Source organism: Cuculus canorus, chromosome 9 (genome assembly GCF_017976375.1).
Source record: "Cuculus canorus isolate bCucCan1 chromosome 9, bCucCan1.pri, whole genome shotgun sequence".
In the NCBI taxonomy this organism is placed as follows: Eukaryota; Metazoa; Chordata; class Aves; order Cuculiformes; family Cuculidae; genus Cuculus; species Cuculus canorus.
In genome coordinates, this window is record NC_071409.1 from 2,710,688 (window position 1) to 2,731,015 (window position 20,328).

The 20,328-nt window shown below is 41.7% G+C and overlaps 1 protein-coding gene across 8 annotated transcripts; it reads left to right on the plus strand.

Annotated features, from left to right (window-relative positions):
* Nucleotides 1–618: 618 nt before the first annotated feature.
* Nucleotides 619–19,864, plus strand: IWS1 (interacts with SUPT6H, CTD assembly factor 1). Of its 8 annotated transcripts, none has more exons than XM_054074143.1 (15): nt 619–766; nt 1,591–1,706; nt 7,893–8,646; nt 9,231–9,423; nt 9,666–9,723; nt 10,212–10,312; nt 11,062–11,212; nt 12,776–12,858; nt 13,144–13,273; nt 14,399–14,516; nt 15,115–15,226; nt 15,426–15,482; nt 15,681–15,792; nt 16,388–16,546; nt 18,155–18,233. In XM_054074143.1, exons 1-14 carry the CDS (start codon nt 733–735, stop codon nt 16,514–16,516), a joined length of 2,148 nt encoding a protein of 715 aa, XP_053930118.1. In that variant the 5' UTR covers nt 619–732; the 3' UTR covers nt 16,517–16,546; nt 18,155–18,233. The 8 variants fall into 8 exon arrangements, with proteins under 8 accessions (XP_053930118.1, XP_053930119.1, XP_053930116.1 ...); XM_054074144.1 differs by having other exon boundaries at nt 18,161–18,233; XM_054074146.1 differs by lacking the exons at nt 619–766; nt 16,388–16,546 and adding exons at nt 3,784–3,840; nt 3,929–3,983 and having other exon boundaries at nt 1,600–1,706; nt 18,155–19,864.
* Nucleotides 19,865–20,328: the final 464 nt, after the last annotated feature.

Below are 20,328 nucleotides of genomic sequence, written 5' to 3' on the forward strand. Positions count from 1 at the left end.
CACCCGCTTTACACTTCTATACAACTGTGCAGTTCCCATGTTGAAGTGCAAGGGCTCAAAACAGACTTGTTTCTCAAACGGTCCTGCAATTTCCCTTGCAGGTCAGCTATCAAGCTAAAATAAAACATTTTTCTTTCTATAAAATGCAAAAATAAATATTTTGGAAGAGGAAAACAATTGCTTTCTGATTTGTTGCAGGGAAGTCAGACCCTGTGATGAGAGGCATTCCTCATGGGTTGGTATTGGGACCAGTGTTTAACATCTTTGTCACGGAAATGGCTGAAAGAACCCTTGTAGGGATAGGACGAGGGAGAATGGCTACAAACTGGAGAGGGGCAGATTTAGACTAGATATAAAGAAGAATTTCTTCACTATAAGGGTACTGAGGCCCTGGCTCAGGTTGCCCAGGGAAGCTGTGGCTGCCCCACCCCTGGAGGTGTTCACGGCCAGGTTGCATGGGCCCTGGATCCCGTTTTCCAGAGGGATGTGCCCGCGCCCCTGGCAGGGGTGGAACTACACGGGGGGGGGGGAGAGCAGGAAGTGCTGCGGCCGTTCCCGCACGCGCCCCCTGGCGGCCTCGCTCCCGAAGTCTCGCGAGAGCCGGGTGGGGGGCGGGGCTGGCGGCGCAGGCGCGCGCGCTCGGGGCCGTGGTTGAAGGGAGGCGCCATCTTGGGCCGCTGCAAGGCGGGCGGTGGCGCCGGGGGCTTCCGTGAGGAGGCGGGGCCGCCCGCCATGGAGACCGAGTACTACGGCGGGGACCAGTCAGGTAGCGGTGCGGGGAAGAGGGGGAAAACAGCGTTGTGAGGGAAGGAGGGAGCTGGGAATGGGCCCTCCTGGCGGGCGCTCCCCGTGAGGCGGCGGAACCGGGCCTGGCCCCCACAGAGGGTGCGGCGTCAGCAGCCGCAGCCGCGGCCGGAGGGGCTCGGCGGGCCCGGCTGCACCGGTATGAGCTCGGGGTTCGGGCAGGTACCGGTCAGCGCCAGCCTGCCAGGAGGTTCTTGTGGTCTCTGGGGCTGTCTGGAGGGTTTGCTGCCTGCCAGAAGGGTCTTGTGGTCAAACTGGGGGCGTCTGGTACTTTTGGTGCTTGACAGGAGAGCATAGTAGTCCCTTTGGAGTCTCTGGAGGGTTTGCTGCCTGCCAGGAGGGTCTTGTGGTCAGTCTAGGGGTGTCTGATGCCTTTGCTGCGTGCCAGGAGAGCATAGTGGTTTCTGTGGGGATGTCTTACAGGTTTACTGTCTGCCGTGAGGGTCTTGTGGTCTCTCTGGGGCTGTCTGGAGGGTTTGCTGCCTGCCACGAGAGCGTAGTAGTCTTTCTGGGGGTGGTCTGGTGGGTTTGCTGCCTGCCAGGACAACGTGGTGGTCTCTAAGGGTGTCTGGTAGGTTTGCTGCCTGCAGTGAGGGTCTTGTGGTCTCTGGACGTCTCTGGCGGGTTTGCTCCACACCTTCCCTGTGGAACCCCTCTTTTTCTCCATGTGGGTGCTCTGTGAGAACAGGCCTGATCTTGACTCTGTCTCGCTCATCGCTGCAGTCAAGGCGCTTTTCACACTGTGGGCTGTTACTCAGTTTTATTTTTCTTTCCTTAATGGAATAGATGATGGTGGAGCTACGCCTGTGCAAGACGAGCGAGATTCAGGATCTGATGTGGAAGATGAAGGAAATGAGCAGCATTCCGGATCTGAGAATGGAAGTGTAGGGCATCATTCGGAGGTACTGCTGGAACTTCACCTACGTAAAGATTACTCTTCTGCAAATTTTTTGTTTGTTTGAAGAGGCATTTTCTCTTAGAATTGGATAATGCATAGTTTTTATACAATAATGAATATGAAATAATTTCTATGGCGTTTGTATGTGTCAGGCTGGTATGGAAATCTTTAACGACTTAGATCCTTACACTTTCACCAAGTCGATGCTGTCTTCATGAATTAAGTGTTGGTTTGACTGTGACTGTTAACAAATATATACAAATAAGTATGTGTTTACTCATTTTCTTAAGGGTCCTGTCTTGCAAAACCTTACTCCCAGAAAGCCACGTGTCTGTTACATAGGGTCTTTTTTTCATTTTTCTTCTTAATTGTTATAATGACAGTCACTGTTTTAACATTTAATATTGTTGTACTCAGTTGCAAGAGGATAAATGTTTTGGCTTGAAATTTTAAGCAGTGGATGAGGAATTCAGAATTTTAACTCAAATTCTGTGCGTTACAGAGACATAGATTTCCTCACCAAAGAGTAAATACTCATCCATATTCTGCCTTTCCTCTCAGATGTGAGCGTTGACTCTCAAGTCTGTTTTGTGCTGTGTTTCACCTTGCCATTCACAAAGGAGTAGGTCTCCATGTAGCACAGGAGCAAGTTAAGGTTCCTAAATGGGATCTGTTCCTCTGCTGAAGAGTTTCTTGCTTGGAGAAGCCTGTACCGTGGAAAAAGTGCTAGTGTTTTGATCCAGCGTTATATCTGTCGGAGAGTCACTTAACTTGTGGATTGACTCTTTGGCTGAAAAGATATTCTGGTAAAAGTAAAGGTTCCATTTAGATTTCTAGGACCAATTTAGAGTTAATCTGAATTTTGAGGATTATTTTGTGACTTGAAATAGTATCAGGTGTTGCTAGGAAGGAATAATTTTGGCCTGCAAAGTTATGTTATGGAGAACTTTTTGTTACCCGTAAAAACTGCAGTCAGACCTGTTTTGTTTTATTCTGCATGTTTTGATGCATTTCATGCAAAGATCAGATTGGCTCTCACTGGGTTTTCAGTGGTTATACCTTCAAAAAATTGCTTAAAATGCATGATGTGATGATCTACAGCTGACCAGAAGGCTGCAGCTTTTCTGTGGTGTAACTGGCTACCCTTTTTTCTTTTTCCTCCACCCTTTCATGGAATTCATACTTCCGTCAGAGTTAGGAAGTAGGTGAAGATTTTATATTTTTATAACATGAGAGTTCTTCCCATGTAATTGAATTCAAGTGTAAAGCAGATTTGGAAGTTTTTGGTTTTTTTAAAGGTGTTGATATTTACAATGGAAAAGAAGGATTTGGTGCGAGGCAGGATCTCTTACAGTGCAAATCAGGATTTTAGTGTGGGAGAAAATATGTATTTCAGCAAGGGAGAAATAACTGTCTTTCGGAGAGATTTCACACTTAGATTTTAATGAGAAAAGAAAATGATGATGAGTACATGGAGAGTTATGTTGGTGCTACAGTAATATCGAGCTTTTTCTGCTCTGGGTGGAAACTTGGTTATTTATTCTCTCTCTTTCTGTGGGATTTTAATTTTAATCACTGCACAAGGTAGTTGGAAATCTGGCCTAAAGAACAGGCAGTTGACTATTATGCCTTCAGCATCTCTTTTTTCAGATTTAAATAACCAGAAAGTACTAGGACCTATCATTGTTAACTGATCCTCTTCATGTGCCTGCATTATTTCAAGGGCTTTGTTCTGTGGTGGCTGTTGAATATTCCACGGTAGAGAAAATACTTCAGAAAGTCCTTTAAAGGGGGGTTTAGGGTGGGGAAAAAAGAAAAAATTAATTAAAACCCCTTTCTAACTATTATTAAATGTGAACCTTCTGGCTGTAGTGCTCTATTTGATTGGATTCAGATCAGAAGTAGTTGAGCATTTTGCTTTGCTGTGGAGTCTTAAATCCTTAGTTTTCCCTATGTCAAATTCAAAATGCAGCTCAAAACGTGATATAGTGCAGCTGTCTCTGAAAGGAGTAGCTTTCAGTGATTTATCATATTATTTACCCTAAATTTTTTTCTTACCCTCTTATTTCCTTCATCTTTAGGAGTATGTGGGAGGAATGACACTCAAAGGTAATAAAACCTTTGAGACAGCCTAATCAGTTAAGTCTATTTAATTGCTATTTCGTCTCTAATTTAAAACTCAGATGTAGAGAACTGAAGTTGTAAACTTTCAAACTTTTTTTTCAGGTTCTTAACTTTAAAGACAAGGGGAATCCTGAGGAATTACTTATGTAGGTCTCAGGTATGTGGGTTTTTCTTTTCCACACAATTCTTTTCTGACTTTCCTTCCCCCAGTCCCACTTTATCTATAAATGTTTTCCTTGATGTCCTTACCAGTTCTGTTTTAGGTGAATAGAATTGGATAACACATAGTTTTAGTACAGTAATGAATATGAAATCATGTTTACAGTGTTTGTACGAGTCAGGCTCATATGGAAATCTTTAATGACTTAGATCCTTAGACTTTCACCAAGTTGCTGCTGTCTTCATGAATTAAGTGGTGGTTTGACTGTGATGGTTAACAAACATACACAAATACCTTACATTTCTGAAAAAAAAGAGAAGCTTGCTGATCTGCCTGTGATGGTTGTGGATGCCTTAGTTTAACAATTGTCATTCGTGATATTATAGTGGATAGATCAATTTTGTTGAACTTATAAATATATCAGTAGTTCTCAAAAGTGGCTGCATGTTGATCCAATGAACGACTTGCTAACTGACGGTTTTAGGTAGAAGGATAACACTGTAAATTTGATTTTGACATATTCCTTATTTTATACTGTACTAAAGCCTCATGTTATAGAATTCATTCAGTTAAAGAAATTAAGGACATCTCAGTAAAAATGTTTATAGATAAAGAGGAGGAAGAAAAGAAAGCAAAGGAATTAGAGAAAAATGCAGTAGCAATTACCTGAGACCTACTCAGTTTTGAGGATGTCTGATCTTTTATTTTAATTAAATATTTGGAAAAGGAAAAATAGAAAACTGTAACATTACATATGTGATTTCTTCGAAAGCATCTTTTTAGAGACGAACTAGTAAAAAAAAAAAAAAAAGGAAAAAGGAGGGGGTGGAGGGGAGAATGTCTGATGGAGTTTAGTGATCTTATTGCACTTTTTATATCAAGTCTGTTCCAAAACAGTAATGGATTTATTAGTTGTATTTGGAAGACCCTTGCACTGATGACTACAGACAGGGCCTGTCTGTTCCCTGTAGCTCTGAGCGAGTTGACTCTGTCTCAGCTCTACCTCGGAAGATGCTGAGTTATGTTCCTGTGCTGAGTCTGAGATGGTGTGTGTCACCTCTCTGCGACATTACTGACTTAACTGATAGAGCTGTGTGCTTTGTGGGTGAGCTCAGGGTGAGCTTCCTGGCCTTCGGACCAGAGTAGGTGGTGCTTGGCTGCCCAGTCTGTGCAGGGGCACCAGTATTACTGAAGTGGTTCCTCTGTAGGTGGTTGTATTATAGCAGTGTTCACTGCCTTGACCACCAGGGTTCTGTGGTGCAGAGTGCTGTATAATCAGTCTGAGCTCGTTAGGATGTACATCTGCTCTCCCTCCCCAGACATCTCCCACCTCAAGAGTGACTGGCAGTTTGCAGGAACAGAAATTCAGTGTATTGTCAAGTGCTTCAGTTATAATGCAATGTAACTGTAATGACTTCTTACCAAGTTTTTTGCATACAAAGTTCCTTGAGATATAGTAGTGTGTTCTGAATAGATGGATATATAACTTGCAGCCACACTTCTGACCTTAGAACCGTTTAAGAAGCATTATGGATTCCAGTTGTTTTTTAGTTTTGTTTCCTAGTTCACCAAAGACTTTGTAGGCTGGTAGTCGGGAGGGTGATGAGCCTGAAATTTTAAATGGGAGTACTTGTATTGTTTCCTTTGGTTTTGTTTATCAAAGTCCCATACTACTGCTGACACAATTAGCAGTACCTATTCAGCATTAGCTATCTGAAATCCAGAAAAGACAAACAAACCCACAAAAAATTAAATGGTAGGAAAATAAGGTTTGAAGGATTTCTGTTACTATAGACCTAAGTTTCAGTGTACACCTGCGTTTCAGTGCTTCTCGATGCTTGAACCTGTAGTGCTGCTGTCAAATCTCTTTCTGGTTCTGTTTGCAACTGCAGTTTTCTTTAATCTTAATTAATGCAGTCAGAGAAAATATATCCCCTACACGTTAGTGTATGTGAAAGATACTGGGCAGGAGAGGGCAATCAAATTAATTTTTTTGTAAGAAAAAGCAAGACGTAAATAAAATCCTGTAATGACCTGAGAGCAGTTGACTGTGTGTTTGGTCTTCCTTGGCTGTGCATACTCAGTTCTGTAACTTCTTAATCTTCTTCATCAGTTCTTTAAAATTCCAGATTCAGGTTTGTACGGAACTGTGTTTCTTTTCTGTAGGTGGGAATGAGAAATGCTGAATATTGCCACTACTGTAGTTAAAATTACTAGCATTGCTGTAGAGGCAGAGGCAAGCAGCAGAGAGAAAACTACTTACTGAGATGATCACAGATGTTTTGTAGCTGGCATTATGTAACAGGGAAATAGTGAAATTGTATTTGAAGTGCTTGTTTTAAAGTTAGAGAGTCCTGATTTTTTTTTTCTGTTGCACAGTACCTTTCTTAGTGATTCCGCAGTAATTTAGAAGTTGTTATTCTGTCAAGTGCTAGGCAAGGGAATAAATGTGTAAAGTCCAAGGTCTTAAAAGTAGTGTTATTTACCACTTAGTATAGTATATTTAACACTGGAGTGAGTGGTTCCTGAAAACAATTATAAGTTTTTAATTTTGTTTAAAATTCCTTCTTAATCATAGATTTTAAAGTTTAATGGTATTGGGGTTTGTAGGTGTAGGGCAAATATTTGCATTACCTGCATTATTGTGTATGACTCTGAATGTGGGAATAGAATGATGACTGAAAATAAAAATGCGTAGAAAGTCTGTCTTTCCAAGCAAATTAAATTGCTGACAACAAAAATTTGGAAACTCCAGGACATATAGATCTTAAAGTATCTCCTCAGGCAATAAATACTCGCTTTGCAATTGTGCGCGTGGAAGGAGTCCATTGCTGAGACAGAGTGCCCCTAAGGAAAGCCTGGCTGAAGAGCAGAGCTGAGTGTGTAGGAAAGAAGTTCCTTTTACAGTATTGTTCTTTACAGTTGAAAACAGAATTATTGTGACAGTGACTGAGAGAGGGACGCTGAGTTAATGGAATGGGTGTTCAAGAGTCTAATTTTGTTTTCGTCGGTAAATGCAATTGAGATTTCTTTTTTCCAAGTAAAGTCAGGTATTATGGGAAAGATAAAAGTAGATATTGCAAACAGTGATACTGACGGATAGCTTTTGAAAGGTTTTTCTAAAAATGGAGCATATGGCTCAGTATCTTCTGCCATGTAGAAAAAGACCTAACAGATGGTGTTTCACTTCTGAAGTTTTGAGAAGATGGGTTTATTTCTGCACAGGTTATGTCATGTTTCTGGATAGGCGTGGAAGCTATCAGCTTAAAGGAGAGAAGTGTTAAGTGTGTTCTTATGTTCTTACACGCTGAAACACAGAACTGGTCAATACTAATACTCTGAAAGGTCTGACTAGAAGTTCATTCTTTTTTTTTGGTAGGCTTTTGGTTTTGACGTGTTCTTAAATAATTTCCCTTGGCAAAGAAGGGAGGGGAGCAGGCTCTCTTGATCTTAAATTGGAGAGTGATTTATGCAGTTCCAGTATAATTTATTTCACGCAGAAAGGATTTTTTTGAGATCTTAAGAAAAAGACGATGACTAGTGTGAGATTCTGTTTCTTGCCTTATTACTGGGCATTTGAGCACTTTAGAGGCCTGACTTCTTAAAAACTGGACCCTCTGCAGACATATTTGAGCGTTTTTTTTACATTCTGTTACCATTTCCAAAATCTGATTGAGCTGGCGGGTAGACAGACTTCCATTGATCTCAGTGTTTTTCTTGATCTGAAGTATTTGATAGTCCTTTGATGCAAATGATCTAATAATTCTTTCTATATAGAAAGCGTTTCAGTTTGTGGTAGCATGGGTGATCAGACTGGAGGAAGGACAAGCAAAAATTCAGAATGTTTTTTTGTTTACTCTTTAGGCTTTTTTTGCTTAGTTGCCTGAGATTGTTTTTCTCTTTCAGAATGAACACAGTGATGGAGAAGATGATGGGCAAATAGGAGAGACTCATATGACAGACTCTGAAAACGAAGACATCCCAAGGCAAAAAGACAGTGACTCAGATAACGAGGAGCCTCCAAATCACAGTGTAAGTGATTCGGACAATGAAGCAGCTCATGGAGGGAAAGATAGCGATTCTGATACTGAGGACCGTCCAAATCGACATTTAAGTGACTCTGAAAATGAAGATGCCTTAAATCATCGAGCAAGTGACTCTGAAAATGGAGAACCTCACAGGGATCACAGTAGTGATTTTGAAAATGAGGAATCACACAAGCAGCCGGCGAGTGACTCAGAGAGCGAGGAGCACCACAAGCAGCAGGCGAGTGACTCAGAGAGCGAGGAGCACCACAAGCAGCCAGCCAGCGACTCAGAGAGCGAGGAGCACCACAAGCAGCCGGCCAGCGACTCGGAGAGTGAGGAACTCCACAAACAACCGGCTAGTGACTCGGAGGGCGAGGATGTTTCCAGACACAAACAAGAAATAGAGTCTGAGGATAGTGATGGGGAGGACAGGAAGGAGGAGGTGCAGAATGATTCCCGTCATTCAGATAATGAGCACATAAGGGAAGGATTTCAGGGCTCTGACAGTGAAGAGGAAGCTCCTAAGAAACGAAAAATATCAGACAGCGATGAAGAAGAGAAAGAAGAGGAAAAGACAGTGAAGAGGAAAACAGCTATCCTTTCTGACAGTGAGGATGACAGTGAGAAAACACGTAAGGAACTGTAGCATGAAAATAAGTGTGATAAGTGTGACAAGCAGTAGTGTTACAGTTAAATCATTGTTTTTGTGTGAAAAGGCATCTAAAGAAACATGAAACCGTAAAGCAAATTTGTTTCTAGAGCACAACTGCATTTGTAGTGGTGATTGTTCTAACTGCATGTCTGTGTGAATGCATATCTAATTACTCTTGAGTAATAAGTAGGTCTAATAGAAGTAAAAGGGAAAATGCAGCAATCTTGCTTTATACTGGCATTGTCATGTTGATTATTCCTATCAGTCATTTCCCTACTTTGTTGTTATTGCTCTAGTAGTATTTTCATGTTTTTTTCATATACTAGGGGTGAGAGTCAATTTTGAAATTAAAAGTTTTTGTGGATAAGTGTGGCATATGGAAACTTCAATTACTGATTGAATAAAACTGATTGTAGTATGGGTATACTTTTTAAGAAATGACAATGATTTTGAGTAGGAAGGCTAGTTACCATTTCTTGCCTAAATGGAAATTGAGAGAATAGTTTTTTGACCAGTTGTTACCTGCTGCTCTTGTTGTTACATACTGCTCTTTTCTGTTGGTAGCTGCCAAAAAAGTACGAATCCTTTCTGATGTCGAAGAATCAGATAGTGATGCTGCTTCAGTGAAGTCTGACAAAAGGAAGAAAAATATTGTGTCAGATAGTGAGGAAGAAGAAGAAAGAAAAGAGAATGCTGGCAAGAAAAAAGAAGAGAAAGATCTGTTTGGCAGTGACAGTGAATCTGGAAATGAACAAGAGTAAGTGCTTCTGGGAATATGAACTCCTTCAGGGTTGCAGGTAGTGAGACTGATCGTGCATGGAGAATGGATGAATCCCAGCCAGAGAATGATTGTCCACCTTCACTGGTGGTGTGAAGAGGAAGGTCAGTAGTAGGCGGCAGAATGCAAGGTGGAACTCCACGCGGTCATTAGAAATTTTGACTAAAATGTTCATTTCACTGCTGCAGTCTAATAGATAAATGTTACTGTTACCTTCACAGGAACCTGATTGCAGATATATTTGGAGAATCTGGTGATGAGGAAGAGGAAGAATTTACAGTAAGTGTTACTGTAGGGGATGTCTTGTTCATGTGCTACGTCTAGTATTCATGGGAAGATACTACAGGCTGACTGCTTGAGTTTGAGCTCATGTTCACAGTTAAGCTGCATCAGGAGGGAAGCTGTGGCTGCCCCATCCCTGGAGGTGTTCAAAGCCAGGCTGGATGAGGCCTTGAGCAGCCTGATTTAGTGGGAGGCATCCCTGCCCATCGCAGGGGGTTTGGAACTTAGTGATCTTTAAGGTCCCTTCTAACTCAAACCATCTGCTGGACTCACTGAGGTAGTCTTTCAGATAGATAATGTTTACGGCTCTTCTGTTGGAAGTGTTATTGGTGTGAAAGTCACAGGTGGAATTAGGAAGCTTTTGATCCTCTTCTTTCTAGATCCTCTGCAGACTTACCTGAAGCTTTTCGAGTACTGGTGTCAGGTGCCTGAGTAGATGCTTGGTCTTAATCCATGCACTGATTCACACTGTCTTCACCCCTCAGGGTTTTAACCAGGAAGATCTGGAGGAAGAGAAAGGTGATGCAGACATGAAGGAGACAGCAGATGAATCAGACTCTGATGATAACATCAAAAGAGGGAAGCAGTAAGTTAATGCGTTACTTACTCCTTTGTTAATACCAAATGCAAGATTTTGGTGAAAGTGCTCCTTCAAAGACTAGCTAGACTTCTTACTGTAGAAAGGCATGGAACTGTGTTGCTACAGAAGGTGTTCTAAACTATGGCAGGAGATCGTCTCTGTGTTTGTACAGTTTAGTCACTTGTCAGTCTGTAGCAGATTACCTGTGCTGCTCTTTCGGAGAGCAGCATCTCACAGTTCACATCAAATCTTGAGTTAAATGAATATTTATCAAATGAGCATTGAACTGTACTTTTAGCAGTTCAGCATTGGAGTCACAAGAGTATTTCTCTGCTTGTGTAAGGGATCAAGTATGGTAAGACTTGCCGTCAGCATATCTCCTGTTTGCTTTCTGTCTGCTCCAGTAGCATCAGAGCAGTGTATTGCAGGTACAGGAAAGCTAACTCTCTCATCTTCAATGACAGCATTAGCACATTTTGAGCCCTGGATATTGCATGTGTGCACATCTTTAGCTATTTCAGCAAGGTCTTGCAGAATTCTGAGGGCACCTGAGAACCATCAAAGCCCTTTACTAGTTGCTCGCTTTGTATACTGATGATAACTAATCATCCTGCAGGGACACTGAGACATAACGCTTGTAAATTTATTGGAAAGTTTTTGGAAGGTTATGCTACAGAAATAGAAAATTATTTCCTACAAAGACAGAAAGATCAACCCTTTTCTCATCATTAGCAACCTTTCTTCTTGCATTTCAGCATGGACTTCATGTCAGATTTTGACATGATGCTGCAGCGAAAGAAGAGTATGAGTGGCAAGCGTAGACGGAACCGTGATGGTGGAACTTTCATTAGTGATGCAGACGATGTGGTCAGCGCTATGATTGTGAAGATGAATGAAGCTGCTGAAGTGAGTTTTCTAGGCTCCGAAGACACCTTAAAATCCAATTCCATTCTATGGGGAAATTGTGTAGCTGGTGCAGTACAGAAATGTGGCTGGGACTTGGGAGGAGTAATCTGTACACTATGGAAAGCCTCTAATATCTAAATAACTGTTTTAATGTTATTTCGCTGTTCTGAATGAAAACATTTCTTCCCTTGAAATTTGGAGAAAATGTTTATTCATTTAAAAGTTTAAAATTAGTTAACGTGCTAAACTTCGGGCAGCTGAGATCAACAGCCCTATGAAAAGGGAATTATACGTTTTCTATAAACTATACAAATATCAAACACTGAGAAACGGACTATGTTTTAATTTCACTGTACAGTCACTAGTGTATGTGGTATTTCGATGTCTGTTCCTGAGAAGGATCTGTTTCTAATGTGTTTGAATGACATTACTGCAGCAAGTGATGGCAGAGCAAGAGAATTATGGGGAGTTCTGCCTTGGCAGAGTCATGCTTAGTATGTTGCTATGCAAGTGTTATTGAAGTCTTGCCTTTGTCAGGTATCTTCTCTTGTGGTTACAGTTGTGTTGGAGTAGCCATCAAATTAACAAAGAACACTTTAACGCCTATTAAAACCATTTGGAGGCAATATACAGAACTTTAGAAAGAAGAACCTTGCAAATAACAATAACAACAGCAGAAGAATCTTCTTGAGAACTAGATAAGAAGGATAATGTGTTTGAGGAGAAAGGGAAGGGTGAGATAATGGTCTGGGAGTCAACTGAGACTTTTTTGACAAGAGTCGTCCTTGGCCAAGATGTTTCAGACGAAGCCATGAAGTTTGAAATGCTGAAGGAAGGAAGAGCTGAGCTCCATTATTGTGGTGTCTTTAGTTCTCTTGCCTGTGCCATTCTAGGGCATGAAGAGGGGAAGAAGGGCAACCCCTGGCAATAAAAAAAGTGCATAAAGAGCCTTCAGTGGGTTGAGTGGGAAAGAATTACCACACCAGGACGTAAATCTGTTGATTGTAATGGGTCTTTTTGATGTGAGAGCCCAGGTGCTCACCAGATAGTGACATTGTGGCCTTGGATGATGGTCACTTGAAGCCCAGACTTCATTTTAGCACGTGATGCACGTTTGTGTGTTCTTGTGTTACTTGCACCGTGCTTTAGCCTAAACCTCTAGGTTATCCAGTTACGTTCTTGGCTGAAGTGAATGTACATTTTCTCACTTCATTGTTTTGGGTAGCTTAGGTGAGATTTTACTAACAAATGTTCCAGTCTGTCTGTGTGTGGCTAGCATGGAGGACTCTGCAGTCTTTGTTGCAATCGACCTACATCATGAAGTAGAAAAAAAATGGCATTTTAGAGAGAATATTGACTAAGGTAGGGACCTTTTTAAAGACGGGTCATCATATAATGTGTTTTGGGGCTCTAGCTAGATGGAGCAGGGTACAAAGTTAGTGTAATCCTGCCAAAGTTGTGTTTCTCATTTAACAGACTAATCTCTTCCCTGTAAATGTAAAGGATGAGACTTGCTGATTTCTTCTGTTGATTAACTTGCACTGGTTCTTCAATTCCCTACAGGAGGATCGACAGCTAAATACGCAGAAGAAACCAGCACTAAAAAAACTAACTTTGCTGCCAACTGTAGTGATGCATCTTAAAAAGTGAGTTGTCATTCTCCCAATCAGTTATCATCTTGGGGAATATGGGGAATTTGGTAGATTGCATAGAGAGTCTTTACAGTTGTTTTGAGTATAAATTGAAACACTTTTTCTTCCAAGTAAATGCTGGAGCCTGGTGGCCTCAAAACCCTGAAATTCTACATGATTTTACCTGTTAGTTAAACATGAAACAAACTCAGATGCACTATTGTGTTGAAGGAACTTCACATCTTAAGGTTCTGATGAATAATTTGACTTTGTGGCTTCTCTTTATTTTAAACTTTCTAGGCAGGACCTCAAAGAAACTTTCATCGATAGTGGTGTTATGTCTGCCATCAAAGAGTGGCTTTCTCCTCTTCCAGACCGAAGTCTGCCAGCACTGAAGATACGAGAGGAGCTTCTGAAGATCCTGCAAGAGGTTTGAAACTGGCTTTTAACCATATTGGATTTGTGGCTTCTCCATGGTTTTACGTTCATGTGCTTTAGGGAAGCGTTTGATGATGGATGTTCTGCAGCTGCTACCAATGGACTACAGTGAAATGCACAAGGAAGAAAACTGCGAAATAGATGTTTGTTTAAAAGTTGCATTATTTTAATGCTGTCTTATGTTGTAAACATGCTGTCTAGCTGAACAAAATTAGACTAGGGAACTTAAATCACTTTATTGTTGTTAGCAAACCTTTGCCTGTGTTCACAACAAAGCGAGTAGCTTTGCTCCAGAAGGCCAGAAGACATTTCTGGGAGTCTCAGGTGAACTGCAGACATGAAGTTTTTCACCCTCTCCCAAGGAGTTGTGCACCACAGCATTTCTAGATTCTCGATGAATCTAAACTGCTTAGCCACTTGTCTTGTTCTCTGTGGCTCAGTACATTAGAACTGGTTACTTGAATTTGTCTTTGCTGCGTAAACAAAGTAGTTGTGCTGTAGTCTTGATAGTGAAGTAGAAGTGAAGTTTTTCTTGCAGCACCACTAGCTGGCTTGATTTGACTGAAGCTGTAGAAATATTTCTCCTTGCTAAGAATTTGCAAGAGTTCTGCCTGAATTCAGATTGCTTGGCCTTATGTGCCTGTTTCAGGCTTATATGCAAAGTTTAGAGAAGAGTCATTTGTTATGTATCCCTCTGGTTTTCTTGCTCATGGTCCCTTGTCTTTTCCAACCTATTAAAGTGTTCAGTGCACCAGGGTGCCCATCATACTCTTGTCTGTGAGCTTTTGTAGCTCAGCTGATTACTTGAACATTCTTTTCCCATGCAAGTTATTTTTATAAAATGAATGCTTTGATGGGAGTAACTCAGTTTTTCAGCCTCTGGAGCAAATAGTTATGGAAACTTACTTAATTTTTTGTATAAAATCCAAGACTGTTAAGGAAAATTTTTAGGTTTTGATGTTTGTTATTTTAACTAATTTCTAGTGGGATAATGAAAAATTCTAATATTTTTGAGCTTATTGTGAAAGATGAGTTTTGACCTTTGTAAAATTCAACAACTTCTTTAGTGTTCAAACCTAATTTCTTGCTGTTTTCTGACTTTTCCTTCATGCTGCAGCTGCCCAGTGTGAGCCAGGAGACTTTGAAGCACAGCGGCATCGGACGAGCTGTGATGTACCTCTACAAGCACCCCAAAGAGTCGCGACCTAACAAGGATATGGCAGGGAAGCTAATCAGTATGTAAACCTCCCTTAGCTTTGCGTCACTAAACTTTCACTGATAATGTCATTTCTGCATCACTTTGTTGCACGTTTTTTCTGTTGCATGTAGTAGAATCAATTCTGTAGTTCAGGAATCTCACTCAGTGAGTTCTGTAGCTTGCTTTGTAGAACTCTTAACAAACACTGTTACATTGAATTCTGCATGCAACTTTCCCTGTTTCTTTCGTCCTTGTTACGAACCAGGAGATGACATTTATTTTGCCCAGATTATCTATTGGCTGGTTGTCCAGATCTCATGTATATGCTACAAAGGCAGGAAGGTGCTGGCAGAAGACTACTAATTCCATGGACTTTAGGGAGAGCTTGGATGACTGCAGGTTTACTTCTTAAACAGCTGCAGTCCATGTGTAGTGCATTCCATCCTGAATGACTGCGAACTGATTATAAACTTAAGTTCTTTAGGAACTACTTGAGGTATTTCTAAAACAGCATTCACAAGGAAGTATAAATACTTGCCATAAACTTTAAAGGCTGTATTTGGTCACCAGTGTGGTTTGGAGATGAACTTTGGAGGCCTCGTATTTGTTAACCAAATTTTTTTTTTTAAAAAAAGATGAATGGTCTCGACCCATCTTTGGCCTTACCTCAAACTACAAAGGCATGACAAGAGAAGAGAGGGAACAGAGAGATTTGGAACAGATGCCTCAGCGAAGGAGATTGAGCAGGTAGGAGTAGCAGGCAGAAATGTGAAATCCTTCTTTCTAAGACTCCATCAAGAAAGTGTGGTGTGTGAATATTCAGGGAGTAAAGGGCAGTAGAGTAACCTGTTAAGGTTATGACATCTCTCTGTTCTTTTACCACACTTGACTGTCTTTTTATCTGTCTCTGTGCAAAGATGCCTATACAATTTTATTTTTCCTGCAGCTCTGGTGGTCAGACCCCTCGCAGGGACCTGGAGAAAGTGTTAACTGGAGAGGAAAAGTAAGTTGGATGTTGTTCTAGATTTCATTAGAAAAAAGTAGTTTGGTTGTGCTAAGAAGTTGCAGTTTGTTTTGAGGTTTTAGAGGTAGAGTTTATGCAGTGTGTTTCAGAGGTAGAGTATCCTACATTATCCTTGTACTTCTTTCTATGTAAGTTTTCTTTCAAATAACTCTGTTCATTGTTTTTTTTTTTCTGCAGGGCTCTTAGACCGGGAGACCCTGGCTTCTGTGCCCGTGCGAGGGTGCCGATGCCCTCCAACAAGGACTATGTGGTCAGGCCAAAGTGGAACGTGGAGATGGAGTCCTCCAGGGTAAGCACTGCAGTGGGGTTAGGTTAGCCTCCCCTAGGGACTCTGTACCCAAGCTATCTCTAATTAAGCCTGGGAATCTGTCACTTCCTTGCCATGGTTACCGTACAATACGGTAGTTACTTGTAAGTGCCTCTTTTAATTTGAGCAGACAGTAAGTTCTACCAGTTGGGCTGGTTGCAGCTCATCACATACTTTCACTAAGGTATGGTTCATCTCTAACCAAAAAGATTGTCAGGTTGTGTTCTGCAGCTTTAATCAAGGGTGAGAATCGAATTACAGGCCTCTTACTTTAGAGCATTTTGACCTAAAGCTGCAATTCAATACACGCATCACTGATATTTTTATACCTCCCCTAGTTTTTGTATCGTGTTTTTCTGATAATATTCCAGTTTGTGAAACTTTGAGGTTTCAGTAAACATCAACAGCTTCATTAGAGTCCTTTCTTTGCCTTGGTTTATTTGGTTCATCCATATACCTTGTACAGTTTAATTCAAAAGCCGGGTACATGGTAGAACACACGTAAATGGAAGAAGTAATAACTACTGTGCTTTCTGCTGTTATCTCTGCTGTGCATTAATTGAGATGTTGTTTCTAGCCCGGGACTATTAAGAGAGGTATTAGTCGCTTGGAAAAACACAAGAGACGGTTTGCTGAACAGAAACGACTCAGCAAAGTGCATCGGGCCATCAAGTTCAGCATTGAAGGCAACAGGATGCCCCTGTAGCCATGGCACTGCCTTCCCCAAGTTGGAGAGGTATCCCTCAAGGGAGGTGTGAACAGTGCATGTGCTTCAGCTGTTGGCAATTTGCACACACAGGAAAGGAGTGTGTACACTCTAACTTAAACCTGGGAAACTCTCATATTCTCTCGTGTCTGTACTGTGACCTAAGAGGTAACTTGTACAGGAAGAGTGGGCTGTAGAATTTGAACACCTGCCTCGATACTTGCCTTGGCAGCTTCAGGGCACCCATACCACAGGCAGTAAATGTGAAAATACCTGTACTCAAAAGCAGCTTTCCACAACCTCTGGTTTTGAATGCTGTTCTGACGTAGTTAGGTTCTCTGGGTTTACCTGAACTGACACCTGGGAATTCTTAGCCCTTCCTGTAGGACCTCATGTCACTGCATACCAACATTGGTGGCTGGCATTTTACTGGCCCAAAGTAAGCTGGTTTTCACACCTTCTCATTCCGGGAAGATGGGTGACACGGGTGGTTGACAGGAGGTGGGGAATGAGACCTCTGCATACCAGGGTGGAGGGAGATCCATCAATGCCATACATTAGTGTGGGGATGGTTTTCACAAGTTCTAGTTGGCGTCTCAGTTCTGTGAGCAGGGCTGCCACAAACTGATAGTGGCAGGAAGAGGCTAGCACAAGTGGTAGGGAACTGTTGAGTTTAAGCTTCATATTTATTTGTTTTTTAAAAATTATTTTTTTAAAAATCACTGTGAAAGTGTAGCTATAAATGTCAGCGAATGGTGGGCAGGCTTATGAATAAAATTTATTAAAAATCAGTGGGACAGGAGAGCCTTCCTTCAATGATATAAACGAGAGGTTCAGTTTCTAATAGATGTTTTTTGTCAGATATTAAGTAGCATGTTCTGGATATGTGTTTCTTCCAGACTTAAAAGGTGTGAATCATCTACTGTTTCTGTTGCCTACTTAGAAAAATTGCTTTCTAGGAAGTAATGGCTATGGATTGGAAAGTCCTTGCTGTTTCAGTGGTGTTTCTTTACAGAATCACTGTATTTAATCTGTGCAAAATAACTGCTGTGTCACCTCAGTTTTTCATTTGCAGTTAATATAGATGAGATGCAATAACTCTTCTAATAACTTGTATGGTCAGCTTAGGTATTTCTTTTGCACCTCTTTTTTCTCTTGCTTTATAAGTACTAATTGGTGACCTTTAAAATAAATCACAGTTTGGAATTGACGTGCCAGCTTGGTCTGCCTCAGTTACCCCTCCCCACGCCAGGGAGCCTGTCTGACACCGTAGCAGTGTTTTGACACTAAACTCTAGCTGATACAGACACGCAGCGCTTACAAATTGTACATTCAGCTGGCATGCGAACACCTAACATGGCTATTAATCCCTGTAACATGAAAGCTTTACTGTGTGATGTTTGTGAGTGCGACTGCCTCCATATATGCGATGCATACATTGGAGGAACCATTTTAGCCGCTTTGTGGGGAGAGAATCTGCATACGTGTGTGCATACGTACGGACACAAACAAAACCAATTGGAACCAAGTGGCTTCTTCACCTCCCTCTGGCAGGTTTAACCTTGCATGCATCGCTTTTCTCAAACCTCTGGGACGTCTGCTTTTTTTCAGTGATAATTACTAGTTTTATTTTCTAAGTTCCAGGGGACCTCTAAGAAAGGGGTGAGTCGACTGGACAAACAGATGCGGAAATTCACAGATATCAGGAAAAAAAGCAGATCAGCCCATGCAGTGAAAATCAGCATTGAGGGTAATAAGATGCCATTGTGACCCTTCACCCCATGAGCTCTGCTGTAAGACAATGCACCCACAGACTTTTTGGAGACCTTTACATTTTTAACAGCTTGTTTGGGGTTTTTTTTTAGTGAGTCTTGAAATTGTTGATTCAGATTCTGGTAGAAAATGTTGTCTGAGGACTGTGAATAAGGGGACTTCTTTCTCCCGATTGTATTTAAACTTGCTTTCTTGTGTCCTTTGTACAGATCACATATTTGTTGTATTGCAACACTTTAGACAATAAAACATCTTCTGTTTTTTGGGGGGGTTGTCTGTTGATTGCTCAAGGGAATGTATGTACACACCACCTGCTATGTGGAAAAGCTGTGGGTTTAATTTTCTGTTCACTATTGTTGATTTCCTTTTTGCTTGGTGCTTTATTAATCAGTTGTGCCTTTGGAGATGTCATGGTTTAGCCGCACCCGACTCAAACCACAACAGGAAATCTGTGTGATTGGATTTGATTAGATATGTTGACCATCTTTACTTGAAGGATTTAATTTTTCATGCAAGACGGCAGACCCCAACTGTGAAGATTACAGCGACTAAAGTGCTTGACGTAAAACAGCAATAAGTGACTGCTGTTGATCTTCCTTGTGGATGGCAAAGCTTTCCATGGTGACTGCTGTTGGAGAACAAGGGACTGCAGCTGAAGGGTGTTGCTGTGCCTTGGAACAGCATAGATTATTTTTTAAGCCAGACGTAGTTTGGAATCAAGAAAGCTGCTGAAGAAGGCCGGGCATAGCTAGCTGGATGCTTGCTTTTTTGGGTGCTTTTTGCAGCATTTAGGTTGGCTGTGCAGAGCCTTTGCTGCAGGGCTTGAGGTTCTGTGACTATATTCCGTAGAGCTGAAAGCCTTGTTAATTTTTATCTGCTTTTTGGGTTTGGTATTCGAGTACCTCAAATGCGTGTGGCTCTAGTCCCTGAAAGGGACTTACTTGCCAGCAGTGAGAAGTTTCCAGTGTCTGCATTGAGGGATAATGCTGCTATTTCTTTGTCCCTGGCACTACAGGAAGAGCAGAAGAGAATATTGTGCCTCTGTTCCTTTACCTCTGCCTCTGAAAATAACTTTGTCTGCTGAGCTTGCCTACAAGAAGAGGACTCCTCTCCCTACGCGGGTTAACTGGCAGTTGGTATTTCAGTCAGCAGGTTGCCTTCATTCCAGAGCGGCACAGCCTGCTTGCTGTAATGTATGCTCTAATTATGGGTGTTCTGTGAGGTAGGGATCTTGTCCGTGGCTAACTTGGAGGAGCTTTGTACCTCTGGCATCTGACAGCACCGGTAACAGAGAAGGCTGTAAGTACGTGGGTGGCCACATTTTAAATATGCTCTTGTGAGACTGAAAGGGACCGTGACAGTCAAACACAGTTGTGTGCTGGGTCGGGAACTTGAAGCAAAAACTGAAGGAGGACACCCTGCCTGGATGGAGCCTACTAATAGAATTGTGCTTGTCAGGCTGCCTCGCCTGCTCTCACCAGGTATGCTTATGGCCTCAGGTCTGTGGTTTTAGCATGGGAGTTTCAAGGGGTTGGGTCCCCCCCACATATAATAAATTAATTAATAAATTAAGAATTTATTGAAAGATGGGGAATTCTGAACTGCCATATTGGCAACTAGAGCAGTGTAGAGCTATTCATTGCCAGGTTCGTTTGGCCCCAAAGGTCTGTGGGGTAGGACGGGCTCCCCACCACAGTGGGTTTTTTTGTAGTAAGTGGTATTGCAGACCTGCAGGATATTTACAAATCCTACAAGATGCTTCCTTAATGGACTGACCCTGGTGGTCTCTTGCAGTCCTAGCAGGTGCTTGCCATCAAAATTAACCAATAATTCTGCATCCTGTGTTCTCTGAGGCAACCAAAAAGGTTCTGTTCCCTTTGGAATGGCAATAATGAAATTTTATAAGGCTTTGAACAAAGCTGAGGCAGCAACACCTTTTATCAGTGAGGCTGCTGGGCGGGGGGGTGGTAAATTAAAACTTAATGGTGAATTGCAAGAAAGGCCACAAAAGGCAATTTTACAACAATAGCACTGCAGGT